The sequence below is a fragment of the Ambystoma mexicanum genome, chromosome 10 (genome assembly GCF_040938575.1).
Source record: "Ambystoma mexicanum isolate Mex_15411 chromosome 10, UKY_AmexF1_1, whole genome shotgun sequence".
NCBI classification, from domain to species: Eukaryota; Metazoa; Chordata; class Amphibia; order Caudata; family Ambystomatidae; genus Ambystoma; species Ambystoma mexicanum.
The window spans coordinates 1,187,477,123-1,187,501,715 of record NC_090932.1 but is presented as its reverse complement, the minus strand read 5'-3'; the positions used below and the strand labels follow the sequence as shown (position 1 = coordinate 1,187,501,715).

General features: G+C 45.7%; 1 protein-coding gene across 2 annotated transcripts in view; it reads left to right on the top strand.

Annotated features, from left to right (window-relative positions):
• The window catches only part of LOC138492163 (uncharacterized), a 1,449,912-nt gene that overhangs the window by 740,439 nt on the left and 684,880 nt on the right, over positions 1-24,593 (top strand). For both annotated transcript variants that reach the window (XM_069619172.1, XM_069619173.1), the window contains exon 17: positions 23,164-23,338. In XM_069619172.1, coding sequence (XP_069475273.1) covers positions 23,164-23,338 — 175 coding nt within the window. The remainder of the gene's footprint in view (positions 1-23,163; positions 23,339-24,593) is intronic.

Below are 24,593 nucleotides of genomic sequence, written 5' to 3'. Positions count from 1 at the left end.
CATTGCCAATCGAGACACATGCTCCTGGAGACAGGGCACGAACCATTCTTCCTGTATTTCTGCTGCGATGTGTTGTTTGGTGTTATGTGCAGGGAAGTGTAGCTGTTGAAATGCAATCTCTAGTAGCTGAATTGGCATTACCACCTTCCCCGAGTTATTTTGCCTCCACAGCAGGTCTGTTCCTGACTTGCTGCACCCTCGCTTTGTCCACAATAGTTTTTCCTCTTCACTGGCTTCTTCTTGTAATTCTATTAGTTGTGGTACGGGCATCATATTATATCCTTCTGCGGGCTCGTTATTTCTCTTGTTCTTAATCATGTACTCACCTGTGTCATTTTTCTGAAAATAGGAAGCCTCCTTGGCGGCAGCGTCCGCTGCCGCGTTCCCTAAAGACACAACATCTGTGTTGGACGTATGTGCTTGGCACTTTACTATTGCTACTGCAGTGGGGTTTTGCAGGGCCTCAATTAACTCTTTTAACAATTCTGCATGCTGTACAGGTGTTCCATCTGCCCTCCTAAAGCCCCTCCGCCCCCATCTCGCTAGGCCTCCATGTACTGTCGTTGTCATGTAAGCTGAGTCTGTGTATATCGTCACTGCACAACCCTTTGCTGCATGTAGTGCTTCTATTAGCGCAATCAGTTCTGCTGCCTGCGCGGAGTAATGTGATGGGAGGCGGTATTGTACCAGTGTTTCATACTCACCGTCTTCTAACCTCACCACTGCCATGCCAACGTGTTTTTCTCCCGTGTCCGCGTCAATTGATGCGGACCCATCCACAAAGTACACTTCCCCTTCGCTTAGAGCGTTCTCACACACCACTGTCTCCTCCCCGCTTCCTCCTGTGTAGGTTGCGCAATCGTGGTTCTGCATGTCTTCGAGCGTGCACGCTTCTGTAATGAATGTGGCGGGGTTCACTGTCTTGCATCTCACTATATGGATGTTGGCACTGGACAGTATAATCTCGTAGGCGGTCGCCCGCTGTGTGGTCAGTGTGCTTTTTGATCTCTCGAGTATTGCAAATAATGAATGTTCCACAAACAATGTCACAGGGCAGCCCATTACTATTGTGGCGCTTTTCTCAATCGCGAACGCGGCTGCAGCGAGTGATTGCTCGCATGCGAAATGGCCCTGCATCACGGCATCTAAAGTGCCACTATAGTAAGCCAATGGCTTGTGTCCTAAGGATGTTTTTTGTGTCAGGACTGCTGTCATCAGTGTTTCCTTGCAGTGTGAGAATAGGTAAAACTCGCGTCCATAATCAGGGTTTGCGAGTACTGGGGCGCTTGAAATCAACTCCTTTAGTGTTTTGAAGGAGGAACTCATCTCTTCCGTCCATTCCACCTTCCTGTTCTCCTGTTGGGCCACCTTTAGTGCTTGTAATAAGGGCCTGGTGTATGCTGCATAATCTAATATCCATGCTCGGCAGTAATTGCACATTCCCAAAAATTTCTGCATGTCTTTTACTGTTGTGGGTTCTTGTACTGATCTTATGGCTTCTACCCTGTCTGGTATTATTCTTTTCCCATCTCTTGAGATCAGCTGTCCTAGGTACAGGACCTCTGTCAGACAGTATTGTAGCTTTCCCTTGTCCACTTTGTACCCCTTGTTGGCCAGCAAAGTCAATAATGTTATTGAATCTGTTCTGCATGTCTCTTCGTTTCGTGCGCAGACTAGTAAATCATCTACGTACTGAATAATGGTGCTCTCAACTGATAGGTTTCCTAAGTCTTCATGTAATACGCGGTTGAAGATGCTTGGGCTCTCGCAGTAACCCTGTGGTAATCTGCAATGCTCATACCTTTTACCCCCCAGTGTGAAGGCGGTGAGGTATCTACTCTCTTCAGCCAGGGGTATAGAGAAAAATGCGTTTTTCAAATCCACTACTGTGAAATGTGATGCCTCTTTCGGGATGCTGCATAGTATTGATGCGGGGTTCGGGACTAGAGGGAACTCCTTCTGAATTACATCATTGAGGGGGCGTAAGTCCTGTATCATCCTCCAAGACCCCCCTTTTGCTTTTTTGATCGGATAAATACAAGTGTTACATGGGGAGTTTGAAGGCACTATTATCCCTTGTGCTAGTAGGGCATTTATTGTCTCTTTTATCCCTTCTTCAGCTTCACGAGACAGAGGATACTGTTTAACTTGTGGTAAAATTGCTCCTTGCTTTAACTTTATTACCACAGGCTGTACTCCATGCAACAGTCCCACATCATGGGGGCCTGTTGTCCATAAGTTGTTTGGTACGAGCCTCATGTCGTCATCAAAAAACGACGGCGGTGCTCCTACCACTGTCATCAATTGGACGGGAGTCTCCCTTGCTTGTATTAAAATATCACAGGGCATCGCTATTTCCATCACTATTTCACCATCCCCTTCTGAGTCTGAAAAGAGATCCTCATCTGTTACCTCTCGCAGGGCGATGTTGGCGTTTGTGCATAGCACTGTGCGCCACTCACACCCTTCCTCGTCCACTCCGATCACAGCTATTCTTTTTGCTGACACTTGCACAGCGTGCAAATCTAACGATACCACTGATCCTGGTGCTGTGTTGGGGCATACTATGGGGCGGAAGAGGAACTCCGCCGGGATCCTCCAGTTCATGCTTCTCAGCTCGGGAATTATGAGGGCCAGAGTCTTCAGCCCTTTGATAAACATTTCCTCATTTTGCGGCAGTCCTCGTATTTCCTGCGTGGTTGTGTAGGCTTGTACTACCAACATTGCACGCAAGGGGCATATCCCGGGTGTGGAACACACTATCCCTCTCTCGGTAAATGATATGGTCATGTTGAGTTTACTCAGGAGATCCCTCCCTAGCAAGTTAATTGGGGAATGTTCGTAATACAATAAGGGTGCCTTCACAGTCTTACCCCCCACTGTTACATCCAAAGCTTCTGTGTAAGGAACTTCAACTACAGCCCCAGAGAACCCCTGCGTCTCTAACGTCCTGTTAGATAACGGGAATCGGCCCTCTCTGATACATGATTTCTCCACTCCCGAATCAACCATGAATATAAACTGCTTGTCTCCTATCTGCGCCCCTACCAATGGTTCCTCTGCTGCATTGTAGGTGGTGGATAGAACTGGACACGCAAGTGTTCTCTGTGGGCTGTCCTATGCGGGGTATCTCGTCGCCCCTCCCTCATTAAAGACATTTCCGGAAACTACCGACATGCCGCTGTAAGGTGCTGGCGCGGGGGCCCGTTTGCTGTTGTCGCGAAAGGGTTACCTGGCATGTATTGCATACTGTCATTGTTTTGGGGGTGGTTCTGTGTCCTATACTGGTGTCCTTGTTGCTGGCCCGTGGTACCCTGGCCGGGGTTTCTTAGTTGTTGCTGTCCCATTGGGAGACCATATGGGCTTCCCGGGTGCGGATGACCATAAGTCTCCCCCTCCTGGAACCCAGTGTTTTGTCTACTTCTGCACTCCCTGGAGTAATGACCCCATCGTCCACAGTTCCAGCAACTCCCTTGGGGGCCCCTGGGACCCTGCCATCCATTTCCTCCCATTCCCCCATACCCCTGTCCGCCTCCTCTCCGGCCCCTGTACCCACCTCGTCCCCCTCGAGGGGTCCACTCTTGCCACTGCGGGCTTCCACCTTGCTCCTGCTCAGTCCACTGCCGCTGTGCTGGTCCTGCCCAATTAGTTGCCACCCTTCCTTGGAGCGCTATCAGCCCCTCCTCCTCCTCATCTCCCTCTCTGCTGTGTGGGAGCGCGGCTACTGCTGCTGCAACCTTCACTAACTTTGACTGTACTAACTTCGCCTCGTCTGCTAATCTTTTCTGCGCCACCTCCTTCTCCCTTTCCTTGATTCTTTTACAATGGTGTACTATTATGCTCTGAATTTCTGGCCATCCCTTTGCTTCAATACCTGCTATCTTGTCAAGCGCCTTCTGCACTTCCTTTGGGAGCCCTCTCTTTATAATAAAATAAAATAAAGACGTCGATTGATACCAGGGCGTGCCCGTTTCTGCTCTCCACATCTCTTGGACCCGAAAAATATAATCCATAGCCTCTTCCCCGTCATTCATTGTACACTGCATCACTGACTGCAAGTCCGGTGTGTCTGGGAATGTTTCGCGTAAGGCATCCCACACCCTGGCACGCACCGTGTTAAAGGATGCCCCATCATGGCGGTCACAGTCTAACGTTACTCCCGGGAAACCGGCCTTAACCCATACCCTTTCAGCCTGGTCACCTACTGCTGATACTAGTAGACTTTTTACATCTCCTATGGCTAGGGGTACCCCGGCAGTATGTTTCTCAAAGGCATATATCCACTTACTTGCCCCTCCTGACAACGGGGGCAATAGCTTTAATAAATTAGCTTTATCCATCTGTGCCCATGGGATATAGTTAGGTCTCCCTCCTCCCCTGTGTATCAACGGGAGCTGTAGCCTTCCTTTTGTCGTTTCGTCCGGACCCGTTTGAGCCGTTGATGTCCCCAGTGATGCCATTTTTCCCACTCTGTTCCTTAGTCGCCCCGTCCATTCATCATCCAGAGTTCTCAGTGAACACGTACCTTCCTCCCCCTCGCTTCCCCCTCCTATCGCCATAATCAACCTGTCGCTTTCTTCTACCTCGTCTCTTATATCACACAGCAACTCTTCTCTAATTCCCCCCCGCCTTTCTTCGCTTGCAGCATCTCCCTCTCCGGGCCCTACTTCTATTATTCGCGTTGGTTCTTCCTCAATTCTGAACAAAATCTCGCCCTTTTTCCACCCCTCTTCGGGCTTTCTATTTTCACCTAGCGCTCTGGACGTACGTCCTGATCTAGTTGCATCTAGTGCCGTTCGTTCGCATATGTCTTTTATCCTCGAGAGCTCATCCTTTGCTATCGTCAGTCTTGATTCTAAATCATCTGTGAGTTTCTCTATATCTACCCTTTGTGCGCCTGCTTGGGCTCGCTCCCTCGTGCTTTCGTATGGCGGAGGTGCCGTGGGCCGGAGGGGTGTGGTATCTCTCGGGGGAGGTATGTAAGTGGGATCACTGTACCCCTCTGCGGGCACAGGCTTCTTTATTATCGGGTACAAACTTATTACCTCTACTGGTGGCGCTACACTTGAGCCTTCTTTGACATCTTTTTGTATTAGCAGTGGATTGTCTGTGGTGGACGGGAGATCAGGATTTAGTGCTGGTGTCTTAGGCGGTGGTATCTCTTCAAATAACCTCCAGAGATCTAATATTTCCCTCCTATTTTGCAGCTGCTTTCCTTTGTATTTTAGATAAATGCATGTGGCCACTGTATCCAGGACACTTTTATCAAACGACCCTCCCTCGGGCCAAATCTGAGGTAACCCCTCCCCCTTTAGCTCGGTCACCCATTGGTCGTGATATTTTTTAATCCGCTCCACGTATCCCGGGAGATTCTTACAAATATGTGATAAGGGTGTTTCAGCCCCCATCTCTGTGCCCTCCTAGTGCTGATGTGCCTAGTGTGTTTGCAACTACAATGTGAATGTAGTATCAATATTATTCTTTATATTTTACTTCACATTCAATGTTGAGTCCCTTTGGGCTCTCCCCCTCCCTGACTGCACAATACAAAACAGGCCGTACACAATTTCTGTTATGTTCTTTTTGAGGGGCACATACAAGAGCCACCCATTCTTTGGTTTGACAATATCAGACTGGAAATCAAAAAGGTACTCACTCACTCCACTATATTGGCGTTATCTGAAGAGAGAAAAAACTTTTATCCGACCACACTTATCATGACCACTTAACTATTATGCACTTATAATCGCTCACACATTCACAACGTCAAAATCTCTTCTAGCACATACGAGGTGCACACACCTCTTGGCACCATTCACCATTCAAGCTGCCCTCCCTTTCCTCCCTAGCCGGCTGTCCCTAATCGCCTTATTTGAATATCTAGATGCCCATATATATATATATAGATATTAACCCGTTTTCCCCTCCTTCTAATAGGACTCTGTTTCTCTTACTGTCTCCCCAAGTCTGTGCTAATCACAGTTCTTTATTCTCCCCCCCTACCCTTAAGAAAAGGAAAAAAGTAATAGCGGTCACTAATGTACTCTCAGTGTCCCCTTTTGCTGAACACTTTTATTTTATACTCCACTTCTTCATATATTCCCAGTACTAGTCAAGATAGCACTATGCGGCGCCGCCTTCCACCCCCTTTCGGAGCTAGGTTCCCATCACTTTTATCTCTTATTCACCTCTTAATCCTAATGGCCATATGCAAAGAAAAAGCAAGGAAAATTTAAGATGATCTTTAGTAGATCTGCGTACCCCCTCTTCGTTCCCTGTCCTACACTTCACTCCCCGCTCCCCTTAAGATCGCTCGCACTCAGTACTCACGTGCCCGTCTTGAACCGATACTCTCCGAAACTTGGTCCGTCCAGGCAGTGTCGCCGTCAGCTCAACAGTCAGCCCCGGCTCCGGCGAGCGGTACTCAAAGGGGATTTTTCAACCGGGATCCCGTACCCCCTCTCTATTGAGTGCGCACTTCTTAGTGTACCGGTCGCCGTTGGCGGGCAGCCTCCCGGAGCCGGCTCACCGTGCGTATCCCTTTTCGACCGGAGATTCTCGTGCCAAACGGGGACGTTTATAAGGAGTTTAGGAAGAAATAAAAATCACGCTATCGGGGTCACCACTGAAAGCAAGCGTCCCCAAACAGCACGATCCTCCCCGCAATGAGAGACAATGAAGGACTCTCCCGAAATGGGAATAAGGCCAAGACAGAGTGCGGGTGAGCGTAAATGGGAGTTTATCAATCAGAATTGGGCATGCAAAGAACTCTGCAAACTCCGAGAGCGCTCTGTCTGACAATAGCAAAGACAGGCGTATATATCTACAAAAAACGTCATCAAAACCTACATACTATAGGGGGCACAAGTTCATTGGGATTGGGTGGCGACGACTAACTATAGGTGCTGCTGCGGTGTGGTTGGTCTTGGCTGGAGGACATCACTGGTCACCCTCGTGGGTTGGGCTGGGCCTGGCAGGTCGGCTTGAGTTCATCCGGGCGGTGTTGGTGTGCCAAGGCGGCTTGTGGCAGAGACGAATGCCTTTCCTGACTTACTTGCCCTCAGCCATGCACACCGCAGTCATTCAGTCATTTACAGTTCTATTCTCTTTAGTAAATCTTTCAATAGGTTAATGCAACACAGGAGGAATGCACCTTGTGAGGGGTCTGGAGATAATATATCGAGGCCTCGTTACTCGTGATCTGTTGACCGGGACCGTAGGTCGAGGGGCTAAGCTTCGGGGACTGGGGTGGGTGGTACAAGTCATTCTGTCTTGTTAGAAGTGGTTATGGATGTTTCGCTGTGGTTTTCAAAGTGTTGGGTGTCCTGATTGCACAGGGCCATAAGTCTGAGACAGTCCGGTGGGTTGTGGGGTTTACGAAGGGGTGCTTGTGTTTAAACTAAGGTTTACTGCTGTGCTGTAAATAATGCAGGTGGCTGGCCGCGGCCTTGGGTGCTGCAGTGGGGCTACAAGTCTTTGAAGCGGCTCCAGTCGGGGCGGGGGAGGCGTGATAATGCAGAGCGGGGCTCTGTTCTCATGTCTTGGCAGCCTTCTGAGGGAGGGAGGGGGATACATCGAGACCTTGTACGCTTTCACAAAGGTATCTCCCTCGTGTGTTGCCGAATATAGGAAAAGACATTGCAAACATTTGAATACTTTCTATAATACTTATTTAAAGTCACTTCAAAACATGCATTTAACCTTTGCTGGGTGCGTTTCGATTATACCCAGTCCGAGCACCATTTTTGTACATCATATTCTAGCAGCTACAGTGTTTTAGTTACATGCATATACATTCGTAGTAAATGAGGTAGTGGTTAGATCAGTGGAGTACATAGAAAACGACCCGCCGCTGTACGTGACGGGGGTGGCATATGAGGGGCTCAGACATTCACACATGATAAGTGCACTCTCGCACATTCTTTACATTAGTTCATAGTATAGTTGCATCCGCTTTCTCGTGTACTCTTAGCAGCATTAGCTTTAGTTATGGCGCGAAACCATGTAAGGTAGGCTACCTAGTGATACACGCAACAAACAGAACCCTGGAGCGTTCCTTTATCATTGGCATCCACCTGTAATGGTGCGAGCTCGCCGTAGCTTATATCATGGGAGCATACTCTCTCATTCTAATACATTCTACAGGCATTTGTATTTTGTGGAAGAAAGAAGTAAGGCAAGAGGTCTTGACACTAATATATACATATATATAAAGACTGTCTGCCATCAGAGGACCATTTTACTGTTCTTCCCATTGTTCAGGCCTGCTGGCCGGGTCAGGCTGATAGTGATGGTACACTGCGGGAGGTGAACTGCTACAATGTTAGCGTATTGCGCTAGCTCATGTCCGTCTTGTTCGTGGGAACGTGCTTGCAGCGGATCTGCCAGGGTGCTGCGGCAACAGGGATGTTCTCCAAGGGTGGGGGCCGTGCTACAGTGCGCTGAGCTCACACCATCTTTACCAGGCAAAGAATGGTTTCTGGGCCTAGCTAAATTTGTGTTGTAATCAATACATGTGGGCATTCGATACGTGTGGGCAATGTCTCCAGTGGGTGAGCCCTCCACCACCTGGGCCCGGGTGGCATGAGGGAACGCCCAATGGGCCATAGCCCTCACCTGGGGAAGAAACGCAGGCGAGAGAGGGGTCTCCTGGACCAGTCCTCCCCTACAGTACCCCAGGATAATAAAAAGGGAAAGTAATTTCAAATACAGTATCAGTTTCACATAAAAAAGAAATGAAATGAAAATGCACCACCAGAGACATTTAAGAGGTGGTGTGGCTTTGTTTTCTGCATACCCCACTTTGTGATTTAGAGTAACACCATCTGTTGAGTTTTAACGATTGTCTCACACCGTATTTCTATTTGGTGTACTTCCTTTACACAGAACGCAGCACTATGGTCTATGTCGCCAAGACTCTGTGGCTTTGCTTGTGTTTTATGCACTGCTGAAAAAAGTATCTATTTTAAAAGTTCCTTTGAATCTTTGACGGACACAACCATTTTTGTGAAGCATTTTTGTGTCCTGTTACTTTGTGGGATTGGACATGCTCATGGTACAGTTTGTGTAGTTCTTCATTAGTAAAAAAAAAACTAACATTGGTGAAGATACAAAAAGAGGCATTGTGACAGCCAGGCAGATATGCAAAGGAAACACAGCTGTAGAGCTCTAAACACAGCCCTGACACTGCCTCTTCAGCTTCTCAACCCGGGATCTCGGGGGCAGTGCCAGGGGTACACCTGGTTGAGCCATATGTTGCAGCTGCTACTCATGACTACCACACATGACGTCCGTGCATGAGGGCATCGATGACCCACCTAGTAGCAAGTCACGCAAGTTCAGTAGTGGCATAGTTGCGCTTTCAAGGTTGGAACATCTATTAGATTAAGAGAATGTACTTCTCTGCCCTGTTTCTGACTTGAGTCTTCACACCCTAAACCCTTTTCAGGGGCATCAGTTTGCAGGATGAATGGATCATACATTTTGGGCAGTATTAAGAGGGGTGATGGCAGAGGGAGTACTTTAACAGCTTAACATCCTTCGCTGTACTTCCATACTATTGGATATGATTACATTTGGATCATGTGTTGCTCCGGCTCCCTCAGGCGTCCCACAAGAGTTTAAACGTTTGGAATTAATTAACGGCAGTACCCAACCAGACAGAGGGAAGCCTGCTATTCTTTCTTCTTCTGGGGTATCTGGTTGTTTTGGAATAACACACCTTTGCCCTCTTGCCTTTGAACGTCCCCTTTCTGACTCGAAACCACAGGTACTTGATGGAGAGCAGAGCCAGGTGGCATTTTGCTAGATTGGCTTAAGTCCTGCCATCCTGAGTCTTTGATCAGCCAGATAGAGATGACTCATATGGTTGTCTCTACTTTGACTGTATACCACTATGACATCTAGGTTGACCTCTGCTAAAGGCTGGTGAGGTTAAAGAAAGGCATCCATTACTTGTTGGGAGGTCATGGGGGATATATGCAACCCAAAGGGTAGGACAGTGAAATGGAAGTCGCTGAAAGGTGTGACAAATGCCATATTCTCCCGATGGAACTGGGTCAAAGGAATCTACCAGTATCATTTAGTTAAGTCGAGCGGGGGTATGTTTTTTGCTGTCCAATCCTCTTGATCATCTCATCCTTTCTGGACACACGGTATGTTTCAAGCGAGAGATCTCCTTTATTTTCCTGAAATCTATTTCAAATTGCCAAATGCCATCCAGCTAAGGAAGCAGAACAATTGGGCATGGCAAGTGCCTTTGTGAGCATCTTCTTCACCTCATACAGTCTTCTGAAGGAACTAGGCATGCTGATAGGCTCCTAAGTGCCCTGATTTGCCTGGAGCAGATTCAATACTGTTGCGAGCCTGACTGGACCAATCAACAAAGACATCAGCGAAATGTTGCAATGTTTCAATCTGGCCAGAAGTCAGGTTATTCAGGATGAGTCCGGTTAGATCTGCTCAGACCTTCTCCCTTTTCCCTTTCTACAGGTGTGCCCTCAGTGTTCGGTGCTATGGTTTCTGAATACCATGAAACCATTCACATTATAAACCTGGAAAGATTTATGACAGCCATGCTGCTGTACTAGGTATCTGAGGTCATTGAGAACTTGCGTTTGTAACCCCCTGTGAAGAAAATGAATGGAAGCGTCCGCCTGCATGTGTGCGACATGAAAGACACTTCAAATAGAAACAGATGAGGAGTTCTGAAGTGCATGAGCAGAGTGCCATTGGAGACAGTTGGAGTTTGCCCGACCCTCACTCTGGAGGGTCGAGCACGGCGCTCTGCTCAGCGCCCTTAAGACCAGATTGATGCTGTCAGGATCAGCTCCATATGAAGTGCTCTGTTGCCAGGGGGGGAACCACATTTGATCCACCACCATGGCCCGGGACCTTTTCATACTGCACCCTGCTGCTAGAGGAGAGCCCCGCGTGATGATTGCTTGGTCTACGCCCTACCAAGGTGGGCCCGAATTGGGTCCCCAGGCCACTGCAGGCAGATGTGGCACGGGTTTAAAGCCTTTCCTGGGGCCCCCACTATTGCTACAATTCGTCTCGGGAGGATAACTTAGGGGCAACACGCTTGCCTTGGAAGCAAGACGACAAGGAGCAACGCAGGTTCGATCCCCGGTTCCGGTATTAAGCGCGTTATAAATAACACATCATATCATATCATGCTGGGCCACTTATGACATACATGGCCTTGCCAGGACTCCCTGCCAGGGACCCCCACACAGATGCTACATGCAGGACCCAGGAGCATCGTATAAAACCTGTTGCAGCAATTTGGACCTTGAGGCAGCCCTAGTCGATTTGGTACATGTTTATTGGTAACATAAAGTGAACTTTATAAGCACATTTTATATATGTTTAATGGACTCCTTTTAGTTATTAATGCAGTTGCTTAGGAATAATCATAGTGTGTCATAGTGTGAAATGGTGTACCCCTTTTTATATAAAAAAAATAGAAAACTGCTGGTGTACTGGGGTTGTAAGGCAAGATCTGTATGAATGCCAAGCAAGAACTAAAAAGAAGTACACCAGCATGCCTTTGTCGACCTGGCTTTGAGTTGTATATTTATTCAGACATAGTGCTTCTTCCTACGAGTTTGGTGAATAATTATACCTATTGCCTTTCCTGATCAAGTCCTTTACCTAGAGTGGCACACCAAGGGTGATCCGGAAACTCAGGTGAGTGGCGGACTGCTCAGGAGTTGGTTGGCCAGGGGGAGAGAATGATGAGGGGCAAGGACGTTCTAAAATGTAGCCATTGGGATAACGGTTGAAGGAGAGGGAGAAGCAGGAGGCCGAGACTAACAACTCCCTTGGGTGGGGGGGGGCTATGGCCTCGAGCAGCCCATAGGGTTAAACACTCCTCCATAATCGGACCACACATGCCAGGGGCTGCCATGCATCAACATGGACCCTTGGGCCTGGTGAGCTGACACCCCCCCACCCGGGGGCCAGACCGAGAGGGTGGATCAAAGATCCTGGGCGCCTGTGTGGGTGGCTGGGCAGAAGATTAGGTCTGCCCAGACCGGACCGCATGTGTGGTGTGGACTCGACTAGGAGGCATGACCATGCTCTCTGATGCCGCCTCTCCCGAGGCCAGATGGGGTGAGCCTAGAAGATAAACCCTCTGGGCATGTATACCAGAGGTAGATGAAGTGGAGTGTGGAGGCTGAAGTCTGCAACACCCTCAGTAGGCGGGGCAGTAAATGAAAGACCTGAGCCGCTGCATCTTTGTGATATTTGGATAGCTATGGACTTTCGGTTACAGAGGCATGGTTAAGTAGAGATAAGGAAGGGAAGTGGCAGCCTACCCAAAAGTCACCTGGTGGATGAAGCCACCCTCTGGGGCCATCTCCTGTCCCTTCTCCATAGTGGGTAGTGCCAGGTAAGGAGCAGGAGTCCGGTCTGGAAGTTCCATCGCAAGGGACTACCTTTGACCCCTCTCAAGGAGGGTGGGCTGATGGGGCAGAGCCCTAATTGGGAGATCACACCAGGGGGTAGTTAGAGCTTTTAATGGTTATACAGGTGGTGTGCATTGTTTTAAATAAAAAGGGGTCCCTTAAAAAACACTTAACGCAGAATTGACATCATCTGTTTACTTTGAACGTGTCTGGATCGGAGGGGTGCACATCACATTGCGGTCTTGAATTGTTGATGTGTCAAAATGTTCAAACAACAACTCCCGTACCTGGATTCAATAGTAATAATGTATTGGGCCATATATCTCGGGGAATGGGTTTAGATAAGGTGTGGCCAATCGGTCCGCGGACTATAGGGGATATTAGCATGTTCTGTAGGTGGTAGCCAATGAGGGTGGTGGGATAACATTGTAACCTGTGTATTCATATTTTGCAATTTTCCGCTCTATAACCTGTAACTTCTTGGGAAGTGATGAGCTCCATGTCAGTTCGGTTCTACCAGACCGTCTGAAACCTTTTTGCATGTAATAAACCTTGTTTTCCTTTGCAAAAGAGGTGCAGTGGTTATTTGGCCGTTTGATTATTTTTACCATTCAGGTTTTGGGTTGCCTTCCTCTTTACAAACTGGTGACCCTGACGCGATCCCAGACTCTCCGGGGATGTCCCAGCCATGCATCCTGGGCGGCGCACATCTCCCTTGACCAGTCCCCTGTGCATGATCTGAAGAGTTTTGCAGGTGCTGTGTTGCCAGAATTTCTGCCTGCTCTTTGGAGTGGGGCGCTGCTCCCAGTTTGTGAAAGAGTAGTCTGGGGTAATATATAGTGGAACTGTGCTGCTGTAATTATATGGATATACATGGTACATTAATGCACTTACTTTGTTGGATGCAAAGGGTATTCGTTTTTCATTTGTTGTCTTGGGTAACGTGCTTCTTTCCTGTAATTGTAAAACAAAGTAAGTGGTGATATGTGGTAATGGTGAAGTACTTTTAGTAAGCAAGGGTGATGTTAGGAGGAATGGTGGGGAAAAACAGTTAATAAAATTGGTGGTCGGTTAAACATGTTTGCTTTTAGGAGCATTTTCATGAAAGTTAAGAAATGTATATGTGCATTTGTAGAAGCTTTGTAACGTTTTGTAAAAGAGAAGAAAAGTTAATGGAAAAGATTGTAGTACAATTTTAAATGGCATTTGGTGTGTGGAAGTATAATTTGTTAGGAGCATATGCATACTTTCCAACACAATGCATTCTAATCTGTAGGTGTTTATGTAGTACTAGATTTTTTGTTTGCATTCTGGGACTTGTAGTTCGACTTTTAACATTGTGAAAGTTGGAGTACAAGTGACAGAATGTAGGAGAAAAAAGTATGACTGCATAAGCAGCTGAAGAATGGAATGGTTTATTTTAGGAACTATACATGTACTGTCAATAATGGTGTACAAATCTATTTGATCTGCTTTTACTTTCTTCTAGGAAAAAGTGACACAGTGCTGCTGTAAATGTAAATATGCATTTTTGAACTTTCTTCAAAATGCTTCCCCAAAAAATATTTTGAAAAGCACAACTTTGTCTATGTATATGTGATACACATGTCACAGTTTTGAAACTTGATGTTAAATTGTGTTTTTTCTCTGTGCATTCTGGGACTTGTAGTTTAGTTTTATAATGGGTGAAGTTAATTGGAAGTGACAGAATGCAAAGGAAAAAATAAAGACCTAATAAGCACTTATAAATTGGAGTGGGTTATGTTGGGATGAATGCATGTGCTGCCACCATATTAAACTGGAAGACACTAAGTGCCACTTAAAAATGGTCTAAAGATCTATTTATCGGTTTTTCCTTTATTTTATGAAACAGTGACACAGTTCTGCTGTACTTGCACATATTATTTTTTTTACTTTCATCACAATGACTGTAAATAGAAACATTTGAAGTTCAGAGCATTGCAATTGTTTGGTGCTTCATGTAATCAGGTGATGAAAGCTGCACTTTATTTATTTATTTATTTGCATTTGTAGAGCACGCAACAGCCCGAGGGCATTGTGGCGCTTGTTACAGACAGCATTCTTAGTTACAGAGAAGGATGACATTTGCATTTTTCAGTACAGACATGAAAGGGAGCAAAGCATGCAGTGGGTTAGTTGAAGAGAGAGGTTTTGAGTTTTTTTTTGGATGGTCAAAATGGAGTTTTCTGTTCTGATATCTGTGTGGAACCCGTTCCAAAACTTTGCGTCTAAGTGTTAGAAACCTAACCCGCCTGCTTTGGCCCTGTTGATATGAGGAGAGTACAATTTGTTAGCATAGCGCACTCAGGTGGGTCATGTAGAAGTGGATTTTGTTATCGTTTCTGATAGGTAATGTGGGGCTGTGAGGGTAAGGCATTTATGGGTGACGGTGAGGATTTTGAAAATGATGCGTTCTTTAACTGAGAGCCAGTGAGCTGCCTGGAGTGGGAGATGTGCTCCCTTTTGGGAATGCTTAATGCTGCTCTTAACACATTGTTCTGAGTGATTTGGAGTCTGTTTAGATTTTTTGCAGATATACCTGGTAGGAGGGCATTGCAATAGTCTAATTTGGCGCCAATAGTTGCTCTGGCTATAGAGAGGCAGTTAGGCTTAGATAGGTAGGGTTTAATTGCGTTCATGAGCTTTGTGGTGTGTGCTGAGGCAGAGGTGATGGCGCTGACATGTCTTGTCATGGATAGCGTGGAGTCTATGGGCCTCATTACATGGACGGCGGTAAGGGTTAATGGTCACCGTTAATGGTACCAGTGACCGTTAACCCTCACTGCCTTACTACGAGGTCCCTTTGCGGGTTGGAGACTTTAACGCCTGCTTTTTGCAGACATTAAAAACCAACCCGCAAAGGGACCAGGGAGCTAATTACGGTACCGCAATTTGCGGTGCCGTAATTAGCACCTTCCCCATTCCCATTATGCCCTATGGGGCAAAAATGGGAATGGGGAAGGGAAATGGGACAAGGGGGAATTACCGCCCCACCAACCTTGCAATAGGGCGGTAATTCCCCTTTCCACCAAGGCGGTGCCGGTATTTTACCGGCATGGACCAAGGTTCTAATAGCACCTTGGTCCACCGCCGTCCGTGTAATGAGGCCCTATGTAAACCCCTAGGGTCTTTACAGAAGTGGAGACTGGGATGATTGTTTTGTTAATGGTGAAGTTGGAGTAAAGCTTGTGAGTTTTTTTTTACCTATAATGATGATCTCTGTCTTGTCCCCATTGAGGCAAAGGGCATTGCCACCATCCAAGCATGGATGGTGGAGTATATTAGATTATGTGCTTCGGCGTCTTTGTTGTACAAGCCGGTGAGTGGTAGGAGTACATGGGTATCATCATCGTAGTTAGTATACGTGATACCAAGTGCATCAAGCTTGTCAAAGAGAGGCTTTGTGAACAAGTTGTACAGAGTGGGTGCTGGGCATAATCCCTGAGGGACTCCACAGTGGATAGTAGTGGGGGCAACACTTGCTATGTTAGAGAAAACCTTCATTGACCTGCCTTCCAGGAAGACCCAGAGAGCTGCTTCTTTGGAGAAGTTAGCTGAATGGGTGAGGTGTGAAGTGAGTGTCTTGTGATCCACAAGATTGAAGGCAGCCGATAGGTCTAGGAGTAACCGGAGGGCTGGCTTGCCTTTATCCAAGATTTGAGGAATTTGTTTTTTTAAGTCCACCAAGGCTGTTTCAGTGCTGTGCCCTTTGCGGAAGCCAGATTGTTTTTCCCGAGAATAGTGTGGGCTTCAAGGAAGTGTTGGATCTGGCTCTGGGCAGCTTTGTCAAAGATCTTGAGGCGGAAAGGCACAGTGGTTATGGGGCGGTAGTTATTAGGCTGTAAGGGGTCTAGAGTGGGCTTTTTTAGAAGGTGACGCACCCAGGCTTCTTTAAGGCTTGCAGGGATGATACCAGTACTGAAGGAATCATTAATGAAGGCTGTCAGCAGCGGAACAAGGGGGCCAGCACAGTCCTTAATAAGCTTACGTGGACAGATATCCCCTTTGCACATAGAGGGTTTTAGGTTTTTGAGGAAGTTGATGACTTCAGGTTCAGTAATGTCTCTGAAAGACAAAAAGGGTTTGGAGGAGTTGGTTGGGGAGGGATCAATTTGCTTGGGCCCAGGAGGGTGAGGTAGGGATCTGTTATGCTGCTGAATTTTTTTTGTAGGAGATCAATTTTGTTTAGCATGGTAGATTGAATGCTGGTACATCAGGCTTCAACTTTGACGATCTCGTCACGGTTATTAGGAGGAGAGATTAGTTCTTTGAAGATGGTGAGAATGTCCTTGGATTGTGAGTTGGCATTTGAGATGCGAACATTGATGGAGTTAGATTTGGCTTTGGTGATGGCATCTTTAAATTGGTGGGAGATTAGATTAAAGCAGTTCTAAGCATTGTTTCTAGGGTTAGCCCACCAATTTTTGAGAGCCTCCCTTTTGCAGGAGCGTAGGGATTGCAGTTCTTCATTGAACCAAGAATTAGTGTGCAGTGACTTTTTTCTTTTTTACATTCAAGTGGCGCTATGGAGTTGATGGCTTTAGTGAGAGTGTCTTTATAAATGTCTGCTAAGGTGTTAGGATCATTGGAGAAGGGGGGGCTAGAGCTGGGATATTCAGATAAGGGTGAAGGCTGTCCTCATTGAGTTTTTTAGAACTTCTCACTTGTGCTGGGGGAGTGCGGGGGTGAGAGTTTTGGAGTAAAGTGAATTGAATACAATTGTGGCCAGTGCAAGGCTGAGCCGTGTTAGAGGTGATGGTGAGACAATTGTGGTCTGTGACCCAATCAAGGGTGCGGCTTTTGGAGTGCGTAGGGCTCATGACTTTTTGTGTGAATCCTAGAGCAGGTGAGTGAGCTGTCCCTGAAAGTCTGATGGGAGGCCTGAGTGGTGGCATAATATGTGGATGTTGATGGTGCTATTAGGGGACAGTGCAAGCTTTGCAGTCAGACTGTCGGAGTTGCTAGTCCATGGGCGATCGCTAAGTCTGAGGGAAAGGGCTCTTTGAAGATGAGGGCATTGCTAGAGTGGTTACTAAAGAGAATATTCTTATTGGGTTGCTTATTACAGGTTAAGCAGCAGGAACCCTCTATACATAGCTATATTTGTGAAAGAGTTGAAAATTTAAAAATAAAATATAAGCATACCTGTACTATGTTTTGTTAGATGAAGATATTGTTGAATCAGGAAATAGAAATATTGGACAGTTGCACAGTGGTTTTTGATGCAGATGCCTTTCATTAACAGAAGATATGTACTCAGAGTTCAAGTGCACACCTGAAGTGTTGAAGTGAGATGACAGGGTTAGGTGTAGAGGTTTTGGATGTGAGTGGTGGATGGATGTGTGACTCTTTGAAAGCAGCCAATGAGGGAATGTTGAGAACATCTAAGTGGAAAGGGTAGAAGGGCTGCCCCAGTGCTATGAGGTCCGCAGACAACGCGATAGCCACGGGCGACACGTGCCAAAACCTGTGTCCTTTGTGGATGCCTGCCATGGAAATAGTACTGTGGGGATTAGCCAATCAGGTTTGGTGGGAGTGGCATATAGGAAGAGAGGGTAGCAGGAGTTTTGTTTGCAGGCGTTGTGAGAGCACTGACAATGGCTATGGATATGTGTTTGAGAAGGCAGATTGTGTGGATTCTGGGGGACTCTTCAATTCAGTCATTGAAGGTTTACGCTGAAAATCATGGCATCCTTAGAAATATTGGATTGACAGATGTGTAGGTTTTTTGGAATGCTGTTTGTTGCTGAAATTGGGCATGCTTGTTTTCATTCTCTGAGAGTATGGCTCACTTTAAATTTCCAGACATTGTGATTGTGCATTGTGGAGGGGACAGTTTGGGGTCTGTGACTCCAGTGTCTTTGTGGGTTGCCCTGAAGGATTTCTTTGAAAGCCTAGTGCAACTGTTTCCTGCAGCTAAGATTATTTTTTCTGAAATAAATCAGAGGCAAATATGGAGCTGTCCAACTAACTTTTTCAGTTCACAAATTGAAGAATCAAGGTAGCTTGTCAATAAAGCTTTATCTGCTTTTTTATTTGTTGCAGGAATGTCATCTTTTGAGAATGACAATATAAGTTCTGACAGTGTTTTTTTATGTCGGAAATGCAATTTGCCTTTACAATGTTAAGCATGCATTGAAAATGTTCCTGTAATAAATTTGTAAAGGAAGATGTAGTACTACTGTATATACAATCCAAAACAAAAGGAAAGCAAGGTGCTTGTTAACAAACCCCCCAAAACAAAAAAAGTTTTTTTTTCAGAGCCACCAATAAAGATTAAATAACTTAAATTGTGTTTCATTTTCCCACCCACCTCTTTCAGTGGCCGCGGTGTTGGAAAGGGGTTGCCTGACATGGAAAGGGGACTGCAGAGACCGCAAACAGTTGCGGTGTACAGGGACATCAGCGGATCAGCTAATTAGGTTTCCTGGGTGTGGTGTACAGCAAGAGAGGTTAGCAGGACTTTTGTTAGTAGGAGTTGTGAGAGGATTGAAAATGGCCATGGCAATGTCTTTCAGCACACAGAGTGTTTGATTTTGGGGGACTCTTGGGTTAATTGGTTGAAAGTGTATGCTGAGCATTGTGGGATAGCAAGAAATCTTGGATTCCCTGAATTAGAAGTTTTCTGGTATGGATTGTAATGCATGAAGTGAGTGGTCTTGCTCCCATTTTGTGCAGATATGGTTGAATTGAAACATCCAGGCATTATTATTGTTCATTGTGGAGGGAACAGTTTGAGGAACATGACTGGAATTTCATTGCAGTTTGCAATGAAGGAGACATTGAGAAAGTTGAAAGAAATATTCCCTAATTCAAAAAAACGAATTTCACACATTGCCCACAGAAAGATGTAGATGCGTTCGAGTTCATTTGGTTCGCAAATGGAAAAAGCGAGACGCAGCATCAATAAAGCTGTGTGTGCTTTTGTTGGAGATTTTGGCGTGACATTGTTTCATAATGTCAACATTATATTTGATAGGGCCAACATTTCTCAGGGAGAGATGGAGTGCATCTAACTGATGTGGGTAATCAGATTTTTGTGGAAAACATTCAAAATGCTTTGAAGCAGTTTTTGTGAAAGTGAGAAGAAATAATTAAATGTAGTGAAATGTTTTCTTAGTTCAGTTTGTAAAACCAAAAAGAAATATATATAAAAGACAAAAACACAAAAAAGGTTCTTTTACGAGCCACCCTTTTTTAATGCAAAACTATTAAAATTATTTCAATTGTCCCACCCCGCTCCTGGAATTTATTAGATGTCAGCAGACTACCATGCTGTCCGACGACTACGCAGGCTGCACAAGGGCATGTGACTTTTTTTCTCACTTATATTTTTAACTGTGAAAGGTGGCTCCTAAGGAACCTTTTTTGGGTGTTTTTTCAATTGTGTATTTTCTTTGGGTCTTTCTTTTCAGGAGAGGCAAGGTAGGGGAGGGAAGGGAGGGAATGGGCACAACCACAGGGATGAATGCACCAGTGGAGAGAGGAAGATGTTGGCAGTTCTTAATCAGGTAGGTGGCAGTGTTTCTCATGCTCCTTGACCTCAGGCTCAAAAGCATTCCAGAACTGCTCCCCCCTACAGATTGGTGCTTCACAGTACATACATAGCACTGTGACCCTCGAAAGTTAAGCATCAACAGCATTCTGTATGGCCTGTGAACTCGCAGCTGGGATCCTCTACCCCAAAGGAATATCCTTTGCGGTGACAGGAGCAGATGAAGATGGTGGGGTGGAGGAAGTCAACCTGCTCTTACGTGAGAAAGGTATCTCCTTTGTCAGAGCAGTCGCGTGGGTCAATTTGGTTTGGTGCCTCATAGAAGTAGTCACGTAGGAATACAAGCCAGGTTTCCTGTGACTGAGTACAAATTTGCACTCGGTGCATCGAACCTTGCTTGCAAGAGCCTTTGGGACATTTGCAACATTCATGAAAAATTACCACACAGCCAGGACTCACTCTGAGTTCTGGCGACAGGCCCTTCCTCCACTTGGTCCTCTTCTTCTTCTTGAGCCTCCTCTTCTTATCACCATGACTGTTCCCCTGTCCAGGCCCTCTAGATGATGATGGTGGTTGTGGGGGTGGCTGGGAAGAATCAATGGCAATAAGAGATGCCGTGGTCTCCAAGAACAACTTCTGCAAAAGGAATGTTCACAGCAGTGATGCAGGTGCTCTCTCCTGGATAGCCAGATTGAGAATGAGGAAAAGTAATGGGTGGGTTCCTTCAGAGGAACCGTCCATGGACAGTCGTACTGTCTGCGGAATACAGAATCAAAGATAGGCCTTGATAAGTTGTACACAATTGCCAGATCTACATAGAATGGGTCTGGGAGCTGTGCAAGGGTAAAGTATCTGCTTGAAACACCCTAGATTGGCTGGAAAAGCCACCGTCATCACGTCGCATGGGTGCGGACACATGATGATGTCCACGGCTGTCCGCAGCCATGACAGATATTCGCGGACACCATCCGGGTGGGAATCACAGCGCAAATGCGCTTGGTGTCTATAGAACAGGCACAGTGTCTGTGGACTTATTAAAAGTGCATCATGTGAAACCAGACATGTCTGGACAGTGCACCTGTCTGGGGGCACCTCCACTTTGAATGCAGACTTCCCATACAGTCATAGGGCCTCATTACGAGGTGGGCGGTAAGGGATTACCGGCACCTGTAAGGGCATCAGTGCCGGTAATCCCTTACTGCCCTACTACGAGTTCCCTTTGCGGGTCCTCCCTTAACGCCTGGTTTTTCCAGGTGTTAAGGACGGGACCCGCAAAGGGACTCTGGAGCTAATAACCGTTATTAGCGCCTTCCCCATTTCCATTGAGCCCTATGGGGGCTCAAATGGGAGTGGGGAAGCGCCCTGGTGAATGGGGAATTACCGGTCCCGCCAACCTTGGAATGGACCGGTAATTGCTCCATTCACCAGGGCGGAGTCGGTACGAGTTTGGAGGCAACCATGGCGCTAATAGCGCCATGGCTGCCTCCAACCTCGTAATGAGGCCCATAGTGTCCGCAAACTCATAATGGGAGTTTTAAAAAATAATAGGAAATATCACACAACAATAGACAAAACAAGTATATTACAAAAAATATGTTTAGTCTAGAAAGGGATGGGGTATCGGAATGGGAAATATAAATTGGAGAATTAGGAATTTGTGTACAATATTATGAGCGGAAGAAGGGAAAGCATCTTTGATTAAAATGTTCAGAATTTAATGGGTATGATTGCTGTGGACATGGGGGACAGGTGCAAAAAGGACAGTGATAGGGAAAATGTTTAATGACATGATTTATGACATACTGTAAAAGTTACTTAAAATCATTACTCAATTCATCCAATTTTTTAGACAAGTTCATGATTTGATTATTTACAGTTTGGGATGATAGGACTTCTGTTTGTGATTCTTGAGATTGTGTGTTATTAAATTGGGTGTGGTTTTTTCATGAAAACTATGTACTGTAAGAAATATAGAAATTATTATTTTAGTAAGGTGTGTACAAAATACATTATTTGTTTACATTAAAATATGTATTGTATACCATTGGAGATGTTATCGTCGCTCATTTCTTATTTTGGGAAGTTCTCCTCTAACCACTCAAGTTCACTTGCCATTTCTGGGCCAGATTCTTAAATTGGCGCAGTGAACATGCTAAAGAGCATGATTCACTGCGCCAAAACAGGATGCCCAGGCTCCACCACTATTCTCAAGTGGGCCTCGGTGTCCTCGTAATGCACGACAGTGCACCTTCAGCATTACGCCTGGTTTTGGCTTAACGGGCTCACTCCTGAAATCTCTGCAGAATTTTTGTAAAATGATGACATATTTGTTATTTTACAATACTGCTGCCGAGAACAGTGGTGTAAATGAACACTTTCATATACACCAAAGTATGCAGCTTCAACGATGCAGCATGCAACGTTGAAGCTGCTTAATTTGGTGTATATGAAAGTGTTCATATACAGCCGTGTGGTGTATATGAACACTTTCATAACACTGCAGCAAGGCTTCTTGTGGCACTCCTCCAGAATAACGTCACCGAAATGGTACCGCATATGTGCGTGACTTTAGAGCACATATAAAACTGCAGAAGTGCCACAAGAATACCAGTCTAAAGTGGCAGACAACACATGTGGTGGTTGCTAGGTTGGTATCCAACCCATCCTAGCAACCGCCACATGTATTGCGAAAGTGATGCGTTCCTGCCAACTTTGGAAGAATGCGCCACCTTCAGAATAGGTCTTAAGTACCAAAAAGGTCTCTCATCAGGTATCATCAATAACTAGGCAGTTCTTAACTCATGGAAAATAACTTAGTTAGTAACACAGCAGACATACTTTTCGTCTGACATCTCTCTTTACTTATTCATTTAGTTGACCAATTAATCCTGGGGAAATGATAGTAAGCCCTACCCCTTTATGTGATATTTAGTCATGGCTTGATGTGCCAACCCCTTGATTAGCTCAAATTCTGGAGAATAATATGTTGTGACTTGTTTTAATCTCCTGAGTCAGACCCAGTGCAGGTGGCAAAATGTTTTCTATGCATGTATCAACCTGAGTCTCCCCAACCTAACAATATGTTCTCCCTGTAAGGTTATGTTTTGCTTCATACCAATGTCTTAACCATCCAACACTAGAAGTGAACGTCATTACATATATTTGCATTTTCAATGCTTTGTTTACCTTCTTAACATAAATCTATATCTGAAATCCTGTTATTTTGTTCAACAGGGCAGCCTTATTCCACTTCCTGGGTCGGACAGTGGAAGTATCTTTACACCCTGAAGAAAAACCACTCTAACTCTGGATCTTTCACTTTCAATCCTCAACCTGCCAGTGCTCCATTCAACAAGTTTGAGGTTGGAAGTATAAGACTCAGCCCCAGCAGCTATCCGGATGGGCAATTGTAAGTGTTTGCAACAGGTGTGACATTCCTATGTGATTTGATTCGGAACTTCTTTGATGCACCAATCATCTGAGAACTAAGTGGTTTTCAGAGAAGGAGAAAGAGAAGGAGAAGGAGAAGGAGAAGGAGAGGGAGAGGGAGAGAGAAAACGAGAGAGAGAGAGAGAGAGAGAGAGAGAGAGAGAGAGAGAGAGAGAGAGAGAGAGAGAGAGAGAGAGAGAGAAAATACATGTTAGCTTTGTGATCAGGGAGAATGATTAGAATTACATAACGCATGCATGGTCACATCACATCTCACATCTGGGGGCTTGGAAGATATAATACTCAGAGGATGCTTGCAGAGGACATAACAATCTAGGAATAACTACTGACATATATCTTTTTCATCTAAGAAAAGGGTCGCCTGGCGAGTATAAATACCCTTATTGTTGAGCAGTAGAGATCTAGAGATCTCCTGGTGTGCTGGTGTGATCAGTGCCTGGTAGATGAAGTGGTCAATCAGACAGAGATCTTCTGGGTGTGTAAGTGCTGTAAGTCAATTAATGTTGGAAGATGGTGTTAAGTTGCAAAAGAGAGTTCCTGGTATGCAACATTATCTGAGTCTATTCCTAATGGATAAAGGGGTAACAGCATGGCAGAGATCTGTTAGTGCTGTGGGTTGGCCAACACTCTCCCTGAAGAAGAAGGCCTAGACCTGCAGCAGAGACCCCATTGCATACTGAACAGTCTGAGGATGCTTAGTAGGGACAAGGGTTTAAACCTGCAAGAGAGATCCCTTAGTACTGTGACCATGCTGACTCTATTTTTGATGGATTAAGGACTAAATCTGCCGGAGAGAACTCTTAGCATGGCATGCAGTTACATTTTGTTCCTGATGGATGAAGTGCAAAATCTTCAGCAGCGATCCTTTGGCATTGTGAATAGGCTGAGTCTGTTACTGAAGGTAGAAGGGTCAAACCTACACGAAAAATGGATTAGTGCTGAAGGTGGGTTCAGTTAATATTTTGCCATTTTAGTGACTCATATTTTTCCCTTGTTGACTTTCATGGTTGAATGCTGAGAAATAGAAAAGAGAAACACAAAATAGACAGTAACATGAATATGTGGAATCTTTGGGGAAACAGTGTAAGGGGGAAACATGGATTTCTTTTAAAAGGCATGTAAAATGTTATAGTTAGAGGGTTACCTGGGAATACTGTAAAGTTGGAAGTACACTAAGTTAGGTCTTACTTCCATTTACTACTATAAAACTGAAA